At 36.0% G+C, this 17,562-nt stretch overlaps 1 protein-coding gene across 1 annotated transcript in view; it reads left to right on the top strand.

The window, feature by feature from the left end:
- The window catches only part of LOC148940303 (ephrin type-A receptor 4-A-like), a 182,052-nt gene that overhangs the window by 40,744 nt on the left and 123,746 nt on the right, over positions 1-17,562 (top strand). Inside the window, 1 exon segment of the mRNA XM_089106127.1 lies at positions 15,424-15,596. Within this exon segment, the coding sequence (XP_088962253.1) occupies positions 15,424-15,596 (173 nt within the window).

The following is a 17,562-nucleotide window of genomic DNA, read 5'->3' as shown; positions in this document are numbered from 1 at the left end:
TTCGCAGGAAGGTTTGAATTCCAAGAGTGAAGGCTTAATTTTCAGTCAATGGCTTGTATATCATAAAACTTCCCCAGACAGAATCACAGAGAAACTACTTGTGAAAAATCTTGTGGCTCGAAAACTTTTCATTCTTTCTACTCGCTTAAAATTTCACGAAGGCAAACCTCCGTTCATTTTTCTGGCTCATGGCGAGAAGTTTCACACAGAACCAATCAGGTTTTGAGATGGCGTGGTTATTGGTCTCCAAAAATCTTTTAAGGAATAATGTCATTGTCTTACGAAAATGCCTCGCAGGTTTAAATCAATGAAAACAAAGCTCACTTTTTACCATAGAATTATCGACAGTAACATCTCCTTTTCTCTTTGATAGTATCCCAAGCCCTATTACATGTTTTATCATATCGTCATTGTCACCCTTAAATGTCGAATCTGACATTTTTAAACTTGTGAGGTAATTACCAAAAACGTTTGCCTCAATATCTCAGAGGAAGGATCAGCAGGATAATCTAGATCACCAGGGTCGAAGTGCGACTGAACTTGGAGTGGACTGAACCTGTTGATCCTTCCTTTAAGAGCAGCTCCCCAAGCGGCTTTTGGAAATTGTCTCAGGAGTTCGGGGATGTCAGATGCAACCTTTAAGTGCAACGTCCACAACGCTCTAAAGGATACTATTTGCATTTTATTGGCTGTGATGCTTCAAAAGACAGTATGCTCTCGTTTTCCTCGTACTGATATTTATAACTTACCCTATTAAATGAAGTACGTTTGGTATATTATTCCTTTCTACTTTGTTATATCGTTTTTCAAACTTCTATTTCTTCCTAAACATATTCTCCTTTTTCAAGCGCAGAAATATTTGAAATTATCAGGTTTTGATGTTAAATCTGTATTTATATTATCTTGGGGGGTGAACAAGCTATTCGTTAACAACAATGGAAAAATCTAAAGCAAAATTTTTGCGTTTTTCGTCTCCTGTAGGATTTCTTTTAGCCGGCATAACATATTATCTTTCGAATTAGCGCGTCGTTAAACCGGTTGACTGCTTTTTGACGCCTTGGAGCGACGCTTTTTCCGCCACGCGTGGTCAATTTCTGCCAAGCATGTCACGTGCTACCTGTAATTTATCATTTTGTGAGCGGTCAGCTCCTCGGCGTTGTCTATGCAGTGGCCCTAGCTCTCTATCTCTAGAGAACGGACATTTAAAAAGTTTATGAATGTGTTTTTTTCTTGATTTTAATGTCACACTTCTATTTCAGAAGAAGAAAATTAAAATGGCAACAAACTGGTTCAAGAAGCTTGTATTAGCAATAATTTGTTCCCAAATATTCTCTACTAACACTAGGTCTCTACTATTGTGCTATTATTCTTTACTAACACTGCAAACACAAGGCCCTTGTATCTTTTGCCATATTCTAGTGACAGATAGAAAAACTCTCTTTTTGAGCATTTTTTTTAGTTTTTAAAAAAAATTGCCTTAACTTTTGGCTCTGATTGGTCATTCAAAAATCTTAAGCTTGAAAGTTGAACAATGTTCAACTTGTGAAATCCTGAAAGGCATACATTGTTGGCGCTAAACTTGATTTTATCCACAATTGTGACTATATTCTGGCCTGAGCATTATTCTTCTTATCTTTAATTTATCATTTTTTTTTCTTTCTTATGTTTTCCACCGTCCCGGTATAATCAAGGGGTTGATACAAAGGGTGGTTTCAGGTGCACGTACCCCCTCCCAGAAGTATAAAATTCCACTAGTTAAGGCTCGGAGGGTGGATTGGTGGATTAATGGTGCCCCCAAACATTAATTCTGTATCCGCCCCAGAATATAAGGATCCACCGACTATTCAACCAAGAAATGCGGGTAAAAAAAAATACGACGTTTTTCCTTTATATTATTGGCTTTTTTCGTGATAATCACCTACTGATTTGTCTTTTTGAAGTGATCATGGTTCAAAGGTCAGCAAAAAAGTGTACCAGATACCAGCGATCATTATGTCAAAGATTTTTTTTATTGTTTCGATATAATTGCGAGGTCGTGAGAATGGTATGACATCTGAAGGATTTTTTTCCTATTTCTCAGATTAGGTTTTTTGTTTCAGGCTTTCTTTTTGTTTTCTGATCTAAAGTTGATTTTGATATCCTTAAGGCAAGTCACGATTTTGAAGTTTTTGCAGATCTTTGTTCAAAAGATGGGACAAATTTGTCTCCGTGCTTAAAGGAGCGGAAATTCTTTCAGTTGGTTGCTATATAAGCAATTAAGTTTATTTGCATCACTCAATTTCAAAATAGATTGTCATAACCGAAAAAAAAGGCTGTACCTCCAGGAATTCAAGGATGTATAAGTAATTATATATGTATCTCCAGTAGACCATATTGGGGGGGGGGGTGTTGTTTGCCTCCCCTCGATTTTTTACCCCTCCCCCTGGATTAAAAAAAAAATATGTTATGTTTTTGGTGTTTTCATTGTTTGGTAAATTTAATTCGAAAAACCGAAAAAAAATCCTCATTTTGAAAATACATTTTGCCCTTCTTCGCCTAAAATTTTTGTCAATTGGCGCCACCTTTTATCTCATATTTTCTTGGAAATGAATTAGATGAATGGATGGTTGCTTCATACAATAGACCCTATTTGACAGTGACACCGCTGCTTAATAAGATAACGATCAGCTATTTTTATTTTCATTATAACGGATGGGGGGGGGCGCTGCAGCAGGGGCTTCAATTCACGCAAAATGGGACGGGGAAGCAAAATATCCTCTTACCAAAAATGCACAATACCTAAAAAGGAATTTTGATGGAAATACGAAAATATTTTTCAAAATCAGGAGGAAATATGTGATGTTTTTAATGTTTTCATTGTTGGTTAATTTAATTCGAAAAACCGAAAAAAAAATTTAAAAAATACCTAAAAAGGAATTTTTGATGGAAATGCGGAAGTAGTTTTCAAAATCAGAAGGAGTGGTAAAAATCTAGAGGTAAAAAAGCAATTTAAATTAAAAAGCCTTTTTTAGTTCAGCTTTTTCTAGTGCAGATACCAGATGCTAAAACTTTTAAATCACTTCATTAGTTGAAGTTGGTGGAGGGGACAAATTAGAATCTAGATAGTGGCCAATGATTAGAGGGAAAGTTTACTGGATGAGACACATCGGAAGAATTTTGTAATAGTTATACTAAATACTTAATATACTCATAAACTTAATATAAGAGTTTAGTGTTTCCTTTTATTTATTTTTTTTTATATTATAGGGCCAAATCTGGGACTACCAGGGAGGGATGGGATGCAGTGTAAGAAAGCCGATAATAATATTGGGAAAGAGTATAAAATAAGGGTACTTATTTAGTATCCGGTAAACACGCGTGAATTGTATTGCGAAGATCAGATAGGATAATAACTGGTTAGTCTCCAATGTATAGTGATTAAACAAAGGTGTCTAAATTAAGAAAGGATGATAAAGAAAGGATGATAAAATAGAATAATGGATGTTAAAATTAAGATTTGGGATTTGCCAAATCGTATAATTATGTATGTTCATAAACTATTATATTTTCGTCCTATTCTGTTTTATTTCATTAGCACTAACCAAACTTTACTTATCGAGTGTTTTATGGCTACCAATTAAGTACCCTGTGTTTTTTTAAATATTGTTTTTTTTTCTTTGTTTTGTTGTGTGTGTGTGTGTTGAGTCTTTGAAAGGTTGAAATGCATTATATTGAAAATACTTTTCTTCTCTTTTTTTTAGTATTTGTTTCATTTTTGTTTTTCCCCTGTTTTTTTCCTGGCCAAAGAGCCTTACGTGGGATTCTATGTTAAAGTGTTTTCGTCGTAAATACTGGTTGAATAAATTGATTGATTGATTTACCCCCACCCCCCGAATGTGAAAATATATAGCCCCAATATGTTTCTAAACTATTATATTTTTATCATACTTTGATTTATTTAATTAGCATTAACCAAAATTCACTTTTCGCATGTTTACCGGCTACTAAATAAGTACCAGGATAAGTAATCTATTAGTATAATTTTTTTTTCTTATGTATCCTTCGGACGTGACCAACCACTAGGCTATAATAGGTTTGAGGGTTACTAGGCTATATATACCCAATTGTATACTCAATACCCTATTGAACAGTTGATAGTAGTGAACTGTAACTAAGATAGCCAATCCAATCAGATTTTATTTCCACTGTCCTTGGTACTTCAAAGTTAATATGAGTTTGAAATGAAAAATTTAACTGACATTTCAAAGTTTTATAACAGGAAGGGACTCTAAAGATAGATCCCCAAATTGATAACTTAATAGAGATTTACGACTTCACAGTCATTTAACATAAAACATGGGGGCTTTGGCTCATCTGTGCTCCGAAGCCATAGCTGTAATCAACACAATAAAACTATTAGTTTATGGCCCGAGTTTAAAAGCACTTTCAATAGTGACTTCAAAAGAGATGCGATTTTGCAATTTGAATAATAATAAATATGTCTTCTACTTGGTCGTCGAAGGGTCAGTGGTTTATTCAACTCTATCGATTTACTTTCATTTGAAATTGTAGTTACTTGGGTGGAAATGGTGGTATACATGGATATTGAGAAGAGGGGCGGCAGTAGTCTAAGGGCTCTTATCAGGGTCGTATCTAGGACCGTCTACCCCATTTGCATCCCTTTGGGAAATTTCTCCTATACGCAAAGGCATCTGAAAAAGCATGTAAAAAAGTATATGCGTGTAAGGGGAGTATTATTTTGCCCCCCCCCCCCCGCCCCGAAAAAAATCTTGATACGCTCCAGGCTTTTCCACCAATAAAATTAGGTCTTTGCTCTAAAATGTTCTAAAAAAATTTTTTGTACGAGGGTAGAGCCTTCCTCCCCTCAGGGGAACCCAAACTACGCCTATGCTATTGCTATAAACTATGTTTTGAACTGAAATAGCTCAAAAGAGATATCCAAACTTTGGTGTTTTTTATCCAAACGTCACTAATCAGCGAAAAGGGGTTGATAATGACGTATGGTGGTTTATTACATCCGGACAGAGCCCTGCCCCTTGACAAATCCAAAGTACGCCTGTATAATGGCATGTAGTCTATCATATTCTGTGGTTTGAACTGGAATGACTCGAAAGAGATTCAACGTTTTCATTTTATTTTTTCAAATATCCCTTTTTAGCTAAGCGGGGTCGATAATCGCACATATTAAACGATTTTTTCACCAAGGGTGAGCTTCCCCATCCCTCCCCCTGGATAAATCTAAACTGTGCCTATGATGGGCCTTTCTAAAAAGTCAAGTTGGGTTAATGCTAAAGAAATAAAATAGGATGAATATATAATAGTTTATAAACAAACTTGGGCTAAATATTTGCACATTAGGGGGGAGGATGGGGGGGGGGGTAAAGCATAGCATATATTAAATGCGTAACCTAAACTAACCTAGGTACCTACCCCCCCCTATACCCCAAAAACAACAGTATAAATATTGTAAACGCAATGAAAAACCACGCTTTGCGTTGCATTACTCTATAGCGGTCTATTGTATTAACCCGTCTGGCGGGTTATTCGTGACTGGTTTCGTTTCAAGGCCCATATAAGACACCAGTACCTAAGTATTTAACTGGAAATGCTCGAAAGCGATATCCAGCCCCCCCCCCCCCCCCCAATCGCTAATCAACAAAAGAGAACCATATGCCATATCACACTAGAATCAAAACCAAAAAAATGACATGTTTTGATTTTGGGAGCACAAATTGTTGGAATGATTTATTATAAATAAATAGGTAGCTATTTTGAAAGCCTTATCTATAGTCTACTAGCGTCAGGGTATTGATCCTGGGGTTTAAAAGCTAACTGATAAAGATTTCTGAGGATTTGAAATTGATAAGACACAGACAAGGGGGGAAGTAGATGCTATGACGTTTCAAAACTAAAGGGTATGTCTGAATCATATTTTCTTTTTGAGCATTTTTGGGTGGTATTTAATATTAATCGCATGGAATGTTGTGCACAATGTGTGATCATGTATGATCGGGGTCGGCTCAATGCCAGGGTTGCCACCCCTAGTGATTTATCACTATTTCTAGTGAATTTTATATATTGCCTAAACACAAAAAAGATGATTAAATTTGCACATAAATTATTAGATTATTGAGGAAAGTCACTTAATCAACCAGAAAATCACTAAAATTGTGTGATTTTTTTTTGTCACCAGTTGGCAATCCTGCTAAGAGTTGCCAGAAGCCTGGTGTAAGGCAGTGCAGCCATAAAAGTGAAAAACCAACGGAAAGCATGGTGTTTGGGTTTCAGAACAAATTTTCTTTGAACAGTGTAGGCTACTGGTTTGATGTTTTATCAATTTAGTGTTTTATTGTAAAAGTGCCTCGAAACGCCCAAATGGCACAAATACTCCCCCACCAGGGAACACTGGCTAGGGTCCACTCCTGGATGTCTGAAATCTTAGATTTTGTCTCCAATATTTGGGTACTTCTTATTCGAATGACCAAATAGAATGTTTTCCTTCTATTCCCCCTCCCTACCGAAAAATTCGTTGCCTGTATGACTGGGTCTGCCCTCCTTAAAGCGCTGGGTTGCAGCGCTAAAAACAACAAAAATATAGGTGATAGGAAAAGTGGCACACTGAGATATACACCATGCGGCGAAGAAGAGCATTCACCTCGAGAAATAATAACGCATTCAGATTCAGACTTTCAGAGGCTGATTTGATCTAGTCCAAGACACATACAGTGGACTTGGTCATTTCGGCTGCTAAAAATAATTATTTGGTGTTATATGGGTAAGGTTGTTTTTGATTTTTTAGCATTAGATTAGTCCTTAATTTTAAGGTGCTATTCTTGCGACTGAGTCAGTATTCGGCTGAGTCAGACTCATGTTATGAGTCGGTAGAATGCTTTGATTTCAAAATACAGAAAGATATAACAGTTGGACTTGGATGAGGTTGACACTCCTGGAAAATTCTCAGAAGACATTCCCCAAAAAAATCGACTTAAATTTTCCTTAAAATACATTTTGCTTTAAACCAGACCCCTCCACCCTTCCCTCCCCGCCGTGATTCAGGACTATGATCTTTCTAAAGTCTTTAGACAAAAATAATTTTGGTATTGTTCATTTAGCTAGGCAACACGCGAGAAGTGAAGTTTGGTTAATGCTAATGAAATAAAACAAAATATGATGAAAATATAATAGTTTGGAAACAAATTTCGGCTATATATTTGCACATTAGGGGGTGGGGGTAAAGTATAGCATATATTAAATACATAACCTAACCTAGGCACCTTTTTTTCCCCTAAACCCCAAAAAACAAAAGTTAAAATATAGTTCCCGGAGTGAGAAATCCCTTGTTTATTCAGCGTCTCATGGGAATTACCGGGTACTGCATATTTGATCTTCGCTATTCTCGAGTGGTTGTCTCGCGTGTTGCCTAGCTGATAGAACAGTACTATAATTTTTGAACAAAATCTGGCTGTTTGAAGTGAATTTTTACTTTTTCCAAGAAAAAAGGCCGCTTAAATCATTATTAACACGAAGAGGCAAATGTGCCTTTCTCTGTTGGATGATCGACCTATTTTTTTGGAATAAATTGGTCTTAGCTTGCCATTTGATATTTTTTCATTTCAGATAATAACATTGCCTCAAAACCTTCCCTATGCATACGAAATAGTCCATTCTATCTATGACTCTTAAGAACCCTAAGACTTATACTCATTTTTGTACCCAAATAACTGAATTTTGATATCAGATTGTCTGCTGCACAGAGTCCTTGTGAATCCTATAATCTGCACGATTTTCCATAGTTTTTATTTCAATTCTTCTTAATTAGTCTTTTCATCCACGTTTTTTTTTTCAAATTTGGCGCCTGCTACTACTCTTCCAAAACTCCATAACTACATATAGATGTCTTTTTTATTAAAAATTGTATATATATATATATATATATATATATATATATATATATATATATATATATATATATATATATATATATATATATATGCGGTTTGGGACGAGGGTCAGTGATGTGACTGTTAGCTCAGCCGGAGTTCACTCAGCTTCAAAGGGATATCTGAAGAGATCTAGGGGAAAACATTGGAATTGGAAGCTTCGGATGGATTGCCCCCAACCACTCATAGCGCTCCCGGCCAAACGCAGATAATCGGGAGATCGGTACATGCGCATTGCGACCATTGGTCTGTATGCGAAAAGTTAAGTAAATTTGTTTTGGCCCAGAAGAAGTAAGATTTTGTAATCAATAGGAAGTGATAAGCACTTTTGGCTTCCACAAAGCAAACACAGGCTATTGTAGTAATCCAATATTCACACTTAAATCTTATCTGTAACCAGTGTAAACTGTGAGGATATTTGCGAATTAATAGCACTTTCCAGATACCACTCGACCTTTTAGCAAATAAAATTTATTTGTTTGCAAACTTGGTATTCAGTTCAAATCCCGCTAGCTACTTTGGTATCCTGGTTACCAGTCTCATTATTCTTCGGCAGACGATGTTTAGGGTTAAGTGACAGCCCGCCATTCTAGAAGCTACACCAGAAACAAGGGATCTCGTGCTAGCTTGTTTTGTGTACACCGGGTCTACGACTAGCAGCATTGGAGGCCAGAGACATGCCCGGGGGGAGGACTTCACCCGAGATCCCAGATTATGAATTTCAGGGCACTTTCGATTCAAATTACCCGCCCCGACAAAAAAAAGTCACAAAATAGAACAAAATTTTTAGCCAGTAATTTGAAAATAATAATGTTAATTATGTGTAAAATTGTCATATACCAAAAATAATAAGAATTTAGATTGATAATATAGTTAATAATAAAGTAGAATATTGGAAGTTATAGTGATGACAGTGGTCAAGTATGGTTCTGAAACGTGGACGCTTGGAGGAGGATTTGTTAGATGTTTTCTAAAGGAATTGTCTACGGATACCCGAATACCCGATAGTTTTGGATACCCCCTTTTCACTGACCGTATTCGGAACACGATGCACGGAAAATATAGTTCTATCCCACTTTCGAGGGTTATAATGAGATAAAGGTAGAGATGGCTAGGACACAGTTTGCGGATGAAGGATGACAGATTGCCAAAGATCGTTCTTTTTGGCCATCCATCTAAACAAAAGCAGGTTGTCCTCCAGTGAGGTTTGGGAAGGGGGGAATTAAAGAATAGATTTGAGTGGTGAGGAGGGTGCACAGCTGTGTTTACCTTATGCGGCCTGGTTCTGCAGTGAGCTCTTAGTAGTAGTAATCTAATTGATTAATTAAAGTTGTAACTAAACTGAAAGTATGAAATGTAATGAATTATAATTAATTTTTCAGAATATGCAAAAAGATTGCAATAGCCCCTCGCTTAACGGTTCATAGTTGACTGGGTTCAGTCATTTGGCCTGCATGGAATTAAGTTTCATTGTCTGAAAAACTTGACTTGGGATGGGCTTATGCGAATACTGTAGCCGTATTAAGTAACTGAAAATTTGTGATTATCTTTCATATAAAAAACACATTTATGTTGTAACAATGTTGCTAATTCGAAAAAAAACTTAGATCTATATCATGTATTCTGCCGGCTAGACTGGTAAAGGATTAGTCTGGTTGGAAAGAATTTGTAATGGGGTATCATTTTACGTATAAATATAATAAATATTATCAGCAAGTTGAAAATCATTATTTTTTTTATCTTATCTAGATGTTGCTCCCTCTCCCTATTTTCCTAAACAACAACTAAAATTTAGTTATATTTATTAAAGTAGGTTCAACTCCACTTTCTGAAGCTGTAATGAAAGAAACATCAAGGCGGCCAGGCTGCGTTTTACGGATGAAAACGAAACGAAAAGCAGGTCGTCCCCGAGTGTTTTTTAAGGGGTCGTAAGGACTGCTTCATCAGGGGTCGTAAGGAAGGAATGAAAGGAAATTAGAACTTCATGGGAGGGGATAAATAAATAGTGAAGCTTTGAATCGATTAAGGTGGAGCAGCGTGCCAAGTTGTGTTTTCCTCAGGCGGCTTGGTGCTGATGCAAGTTCTTAGTAGTATTAGGAGGAATAGTAGTAGTGCATGGTAGTAGCAGTAGTAGTGTTAACGTAGACACGCACGCATTTTGCCGGACTTTTAGTTTAGTTTAGTGTCGGCTTTTAGTTTTCTCTCGTTTATTTAAATCTATTGTCTAAGTTCTACAAGTTATATAGTTTTGTACTGGTTGCGTTTTTCAAGCGTATTTGCGCTTTTTTTGTAACCGGTCGTTTAGCCGGCATGAATTATTATATTTTTATTTTTAATAAAAGATATTGTTGAAAGATAGGGCAAGTCTTTTAGGTACCACATCCCGTTAAAAAAAGGCCAACTACGAAAAAAGTGTTTTCAAAATCTAGGGAAAGGCCAATACCATATAATAGGGGACTGGCAAAGGATTAGTCGAAATGGAAAGAATGGTAAAGATCGGAACAGGAAGAAATGTGATGTATTTACAAATAAATAAAACGTTATCCTCAAGTAGAACTTTATTATTTTTTATTTGCTCTTAAAAAATATTGTTACCCCCTTTTTTCCGTCCAAAATAACTAATAAGAGACTTCATCAGGGATTGAACCCACGACCTATATGTAACTAGTAAAAGTTGATGCAGATAAACAATGAAAAGAAATATCAATAAAATACATTTACTACCCCATCTTTTATGTTTTTTTAGTAAAGGTCTTATCCTTGTATGGTATACCAGACGAATACATTAAAGTGATTATTGCTATGTACGAGAATAACACTGCTGCGGTTAAGGTAGGAAATGAGGTTAGCAGCAGGTTTTGTATTAAATCCGGATTTAAGCAGGGCTGTTTTCTATCCCCCTTTATATGCATTATTTTGATGGACTTTGTTTTAAGGAGCACAGGAAAGGCAATGGGAGACCACGGAATCAAATGGGGAGGAAAATGTCTCCTGGACTTGGATTATGCTGATGATTTAAGCATCCTAGATGAAAGTGTGAGCAAAATGAATGAAGTTTTAGAGGTTTTGCGAGTTCAGGGTGCTAGTATTGGTTTGAAAATTAATGTTAGGAAGACCAAGTCACTAAGGCTAGGAATAAGTGAAGATGAAAACGTGACGTTGGGTAATGAAAAGATTGATCAGGTGGGCAGTTTCACTTACCTTGGTAGTATTATTAGTAAAGATGGTGGGAGCAGTGAAGATGTTAAAAATAGAATAGCCAAGGCTCAGGGTGTTTTTTCACAGTTAAAAAAAGTCTGGAAGAATAGGAAGATAAGTCTGCAAACCAAGATTAGAATCTTAGAAGCTACAGTGATGACAGTGGTCAAATATGGCTCTGAAGCATGGACGCTCCGAAAAGCGGATGAAGATTTGCTAGATGTTTTCCAGAGAAATTGCTTAAGGATTGTTCTGGGTACCCGGCTGACTGACCGTATTTCAAACAATAGGCTATACGAAAAATGTGGTTCAATACCGCTTTCTAGGTCTATAATGAAAGAAAGGTTGAGGTGGTTAGGGCATGTTGTTCGGATGAAGGATGACAGATTGCAGAAGATTGTTCTTTTCGGCCAACCATCTAGGGCTAAACGGAAAGCAGGTCGTCCCCGTCTGGGGTGGGAGGACGTCATAAAGAAAGATATAAAGGAAATGGGAACTTCGTGGGCGGGTGTAAAAAAGGAGGCTTTGAATAGATTGGGGTGGAGGAGGTGCGTGCGTAGCTGTGTTGGCCTCAGGCGGCTTGGTGCTGCGGTGAGTTGTTAGTAGTAGTAGTAGTAGTATTACAGATTAAGAACAAAGTGTGGTCGCTATAACTTTTAAGTACCAAAAAAGAACAGAACAGAAGATGATTCGTGTGAGAAGACATGTGAGTCAATTTAAAGAAAAAAAAAATAGAATACAAGAAGAAATACATGTATATTAAATTTAATAGATTAATTATTTTAATGGATAATTTAAATAAAAATAGATTCCAATCAATTGTGCACAACAAAATTAGAAACAACGGTACTTCCTTGTTAGCCAGTACACACTCGAGAATTTGGATCTGCAAGATCAGATAATAACCAGTTTATAGCTGTCTGTATACGGAGACAATTAGCTTAGGCTCAGTTGAAATCTACGTTGTAGGTAGCCTATTTTTGTTTATGAATATTTGATATACAGAAATGATATTTTGGTTAAGTGATATTTTTTTTTGCTGATATTTTCTTAAGTTTTGGTTGATATTTTGGTCAATATATAGAGATGATGCTAGGTTAAGTTGGGTTATGTATTTAGCATAATGCGTTCTGAGGGCCCCCTTCCATAATTCTTTGTTTTAGTTTCCGTAATTTTGTTACTAAAGTATTGTATTTTCATAATATTTTGGTATATTTCATTATGATTAATCTAACGTCACTTTTCGCGTGTGTACTGGCTAATCCGGAAATACCAAAAAAACTTATAAGAAGACAAACAATTTTTTTTATTTTAAACAGGTTAAAGGGGGTTTAACAACCCCTTCGAGCTGATTCAGGCATTATTCGCCATTACAAGATTGAAGTCAGACCTTACGGAGGGAGCGCAAAGTCTTTCCCCAAAGCTAGTCGTGGTAGCGACAGTACCTCTTTAAGAGTTACTTATCCTAAAGTAAAGCTAATCGGCAACACTGGTCTTTAAAACTGTCATATTTTGAATTACAGTTGGTACCCAGAAGGCTTTTTTCAGTTGACTGACGGAGATTTAAAGGGTCGATAACTTCAGTAGCATTCCCGCTATATATGAAAGTCGCTGAAACTACTGTAATTTGCAAAATTAAAAAGAACTTCTTAGCAAATTGAGCCGCAAGTCGCAAAACTCACACCGGTGTAATTTTAATCATAAAAAAAGAATTTATTATTATCGAACATGCATTTTTCTTGTAATTATGAAATATTTGTCGTGACTTCTCAAAGTTTTCCTCTAGCTAATTTGTTTCTTAATGATCTATAAAATCACGGATACAGAAGCCATTTTGAAGTCGGTGTTGCTATCTTTGGGACACAGCAGAAAGTCCTGAAATTAATTTTATATATTAAAGTAATTTGTTATATTTTAAAAGCTACGATTAAAAATGAAGTATAAATTTGGCTTCTAATGATTGTTCTAAGTATTAGGGTGATTTGACCTGCCTGTACTATTTATAATATGACGTCAAGCAGTTCCTGGAGTTTTTTAAGTTTAAATTATCAAGGGCAGTTAAAATACGATCTGACTGAATTTAAGTATTAACTTAGAAAACCATATATATTTTAAAAAATAGGAAAAATCAAGAATTCAGTTTATAATGAAAATTACTTTTGTGTGCAATTACGCAGTTTTTAGCTATAAGTAAAGAAAATATCCGCCAAATCTATAAAAAGAAGAAAAAAAGTGGGTTAAAAAATCGGCCTAAAATAAGCTACAAACATACAGCACCAAACATTTTAAGAAAATGGTGCTTTCCTTTGAAGTTGTAGGTGCCTTTGAAAATCAACAGTCTTACAAATCTAAATTAGTTTTTTTTTTATTTATTTTCACGGTTTAATTTGGCAACACTGACAAAAATACGGCGCTGCCCTAAAAACTTCAAGATTTTTAAACAACTCAAAACCGAGGAGGTGTCCACTTTCCACCACCTCGTACACACATCAAAATTCTACGTGTCGCACAGTTCCGCCACGATTGGATCAGTTTCCGCCACACTTGGTACGCCTGCCACGACTGGCGCGCGCCACCTCGTGTACGTGATCCCCCCTCCAAAAAATCTGAAAAACTCGTTAGGTCCAGGGAGATTTTTTTTTTTGTTTCCTTGGTTAGTTAAAGTTGCTGTTGCTGTCATTAGGGTACAGTAGAATTAATTAATTTCAGTAATTTTCCTGAAATTAAATTCATATATTAAAGTATTCCATTGGATTTAAAAGTTATGGTTGTAAATAAAGTATAAACTTTGCATGCAAGTATAAATTCGTAAAATAAATTTGGCAAGCATAAAATGGCTAAAAAATTATAAAGTAACGCCAATCAGTCCCTTGATAATTTTTTTCGTTATTATTTAAATTTTTGGTAACTCTTGATAAAGTTTTTTCCCCTTAGACGGATCTGAAAAACGGCACATTAATATATATATATATATATATATATATATATATATATATATATATATATATATATATATATATATATATATATATATATATATATATATATATATATATATATATATATATATATTTATTTTTTTTCAAACCGCACCACCTGGATTTTTAAAAGTTCAGTCCATCAAATGATCAATCACTGATATATGATGTAATACATCATTGGTATAGGTTTAAATGGCAAAATAACCATAAAATCATTTTTTTAAGATGTAGTTAAAAAAAGTATACTATCGACTTGATGCTGAGCCTGACTTAAAACTAGACCTATGCACTTCAGTACCTCTGCGTACCCCTCCCCCCAAAATTTTCTAAGAAGTATAGTGTGAAAGTCAGCTATACTGTAAAATGAATGTATCACACAGTACTAACATGAATCGAAATTTCATTTGGCTACCGGATTTCCCGTCTCCCTTGAAGAAAACGTCACCCGTCCTGTCTCGTCGCCCGTCATGCAGGCGAATATATGGTTCCATTCTGTTTGAGATCGGAATTACGCAAGTTCATTTTTTTCTGTTTAATTTATAACGTGAATCGTACTGCTATTGAGATTACCGCAACTGTATTTGCCATTCATTCACAAAGTGACCAAGTGCGTAACCCCTTATTTCGTTCCTAAATCTGCAATCATTTCCTTGCTCAAAAATTATTGACAGGGGGGACGCAACAGGAGGGGTGACTCATATTCAATTTCGTCTCTGTAGCTAGATAAACGTATTATATTTCTATGCATGAAAATATTGGGGAGGTGATAATTAGGTTCTACCAACGCCATAGTAAACAATGGCTTTTTAGATTGAGCTGTAATGCGCTCTAAGGTAGTTTTTCTACTTTCAATTTCCGAAGAGGGAAATTTAATTTTAGCGCCTTCCGTTTCTTTGTTCACTGTTGCCATTCAACAGCTTTAAATATAACTAAGCTAAGTTTTATATAATATTTTTTGATCTAATATTAAAGTAGTTTCTCTAGCATGATAGTTATACTTAAAACGAGAGGTTGTCCGTTCTCCGCCACTTGTTGTACACATGTACAACAAGCATAGCATATATTAAATACGTAACCTAACAAACCTATTCTATCCTTACCTAGGTACCTTTTTTTGCCCCTCAACCCCAAAAAACCTATTGATCACGGAGTGGGAAACCCCTATTTGCCTAGCGAGCCAAAGGAATCCTCTTGTTAAAGAAGTTGCTTGACTAGTTTTTGTCTTATGAGTGCGTCACAAATTTTCGAGTGTGTAGTATATACTTAACAAGTACCTCACTAAGAACCCGATGTTTCTCTTTCAGAGCCCCCCTCTGCCCCGATGAACCTGACAGTAAACTTCGTGGACCAGTCGACTGTCGTCTTGTCTTGGTCGCCACCAGCAATGCAGGGTGGACGAAAGGATACCTTCTATCGCCTTGTGTGTGATGTCTGTGGATTAGGGGTTGCATACATCCCAGTTCAAGTTGCAAGAGGGGTAAGCAACTATGCATTTTATATTTTGGGAAGCTGCATTAACGATGCTATGCGTCTGTCCAATATGCATTTTTGTATTTTGGGGAGCTGCATTAACGATGCTATGCGTCTGTCCAATATGCATTTTTATATTTTGGGGAGCTGCATTAACGATGCCATGCGTCTGTCCAATATGCATTTTTGTATTTTGGGGAGCTGCATTAACGATGCTATGCGCCTGTCCAATATGCATTTTTATATTTTGGGGAGCTGCATTAACGATGCTATGCGTCTGTCCAGTATGCATTTTTATATTTTGGGGAGCTGCATTAACGATGCTATGCGCCTGTCCTATATACATTTTTATATTTTGGGGAGCAGCATTAACGATGCTATGCGTCTGTCCAATATGCATTTTTATATTTTGGGGAGCTGCATTAACGATGCTATGCGTCTGTCCAATATGCATTTTTATATTTTGGGGAGCTGCATTAACGATGCTGTGCGTCTGTCCAATATGCATTTTTATATTTTGGGGAGCTGCATTAACGATGTTATGCGTCTGTCCAATTCGAGACGAAAAAGGATGAAAATTGGTTATTAGCGATGAAAACATGCCCACCTACACCCACGCAGAGATGATTTGGTACTCTTGCATTATATGGATCTTACTAAAAAGTCAAGTTTGGTTAATGCTAGTGAAATAAAATAAAAAAGGATGAATATATAATAGTTTAGAAACAAATTTGGGCTATATATTTGCACATTAGGGGGGGGGGGGTAAAGCATAGCATATATAATAGGCAACCTAACCTAGGTACCTTCCCACCCCCCCCCCCTAAACCCCGAAAAACAACAGTTTAAATATCATATACGCAATAAAACGCTATCATTGTATTACTCTATAGCGGTTAACCCGTCAAAACGGGTTTTTCGTGACTGGTTTCCTTATAAATACCCATATAATGCAAGACTACCGGTGATTTTATTGGGGAGGGGGGGGGGGGTAAAACCCTGTAGTATAGCCGAATTGTTTGAATAAAGGAAATTGTGGTGATAATTTTATAATTCTTGGGAGTCATACGGATGGGGAACCAAGAATGGATACTTTCCTTTGCAAAATAACATAAATAAGATAATAAATAACATAAATAACATAAATAACATAAATAACATAACATAACATAAATATAACATAAATAACATAAATAACATATATAACATAAATAACATAAATAACATAACATAAATAACATAAATAACATAAATAACATAAATAACATAAATAACATAAATAACATAAATAAGAACGGGAGAGAGGAGGAGGTGAAGCTCATTGACATCAAATACATTTTTATAAGAAAAAAGAAAGCAAATGCTTAAAAGGCGAGTGGAATAAGATAATGTCGTAAACGTAACAAGTAAATTATTTTTAGTTCGCAAATAAATTATATATATAGGCCTACAAGTCAATAAATAAACAAGTCAATTGTTTTAGATCGCAGGTAACTTGTTCTTAGAGTTTTTTGTACCGTTCTATCAGGCACCTACGCGCGATTGTTTTAGATGGGGGGGGGGGTTTAACAGGAAAGTAAAACTATCTTATAATCCGAGTAAGAAGTACCCAGAAATTCAGAAAATTCAGGGTTTACGTGCCTGGGTCGAGCCCCCCTCCCTCTTCCTAGGTCTCTGAGTTCTGTGTATTCAGCGTCAAAATTCATAGGATAACAAACGTGACTTCGAAACTGAACGTGGCTATCAGGTAATTCAAAAGCCGACATGCTTCTTGACCTTTAATTTTAGAGTACAGCGGAAACCTGAAGATGTTTCTTTTCGGAAAAAAACACCGTTTTCTTTGGACAGCCACGATCAGGCACATACACGGGAATTGTTTTGTAGGGGGGGGGCAATAAAAAAGAAGATAATTTGAATGAAAAGCGCCCGAAAATTTGGAAAAAAAATTATATTTTTTATTGGGAAGTGGTTTG

Source organism: Artemia sp. Qi Xiang Cuo, chromosome 20 (genome assembly GCF_049724085.1).
Source record: "Artemia sp. Qi Xiang Cuo chromosome 20, ASM4972408v1, whole genome shotgun sequence".
Lineage (NCBI taxonomy): Eukaryota > Metazoa > Arthropoda > Branchiopoda > Anostraca > Artemiidae > Artemia > Artemia sp. Qi Xiang Cuo.
Note: the sequence above shows the minus strand (reverse complement) of the source record. Positions and strands in the feature narration are given on the sequence as shown.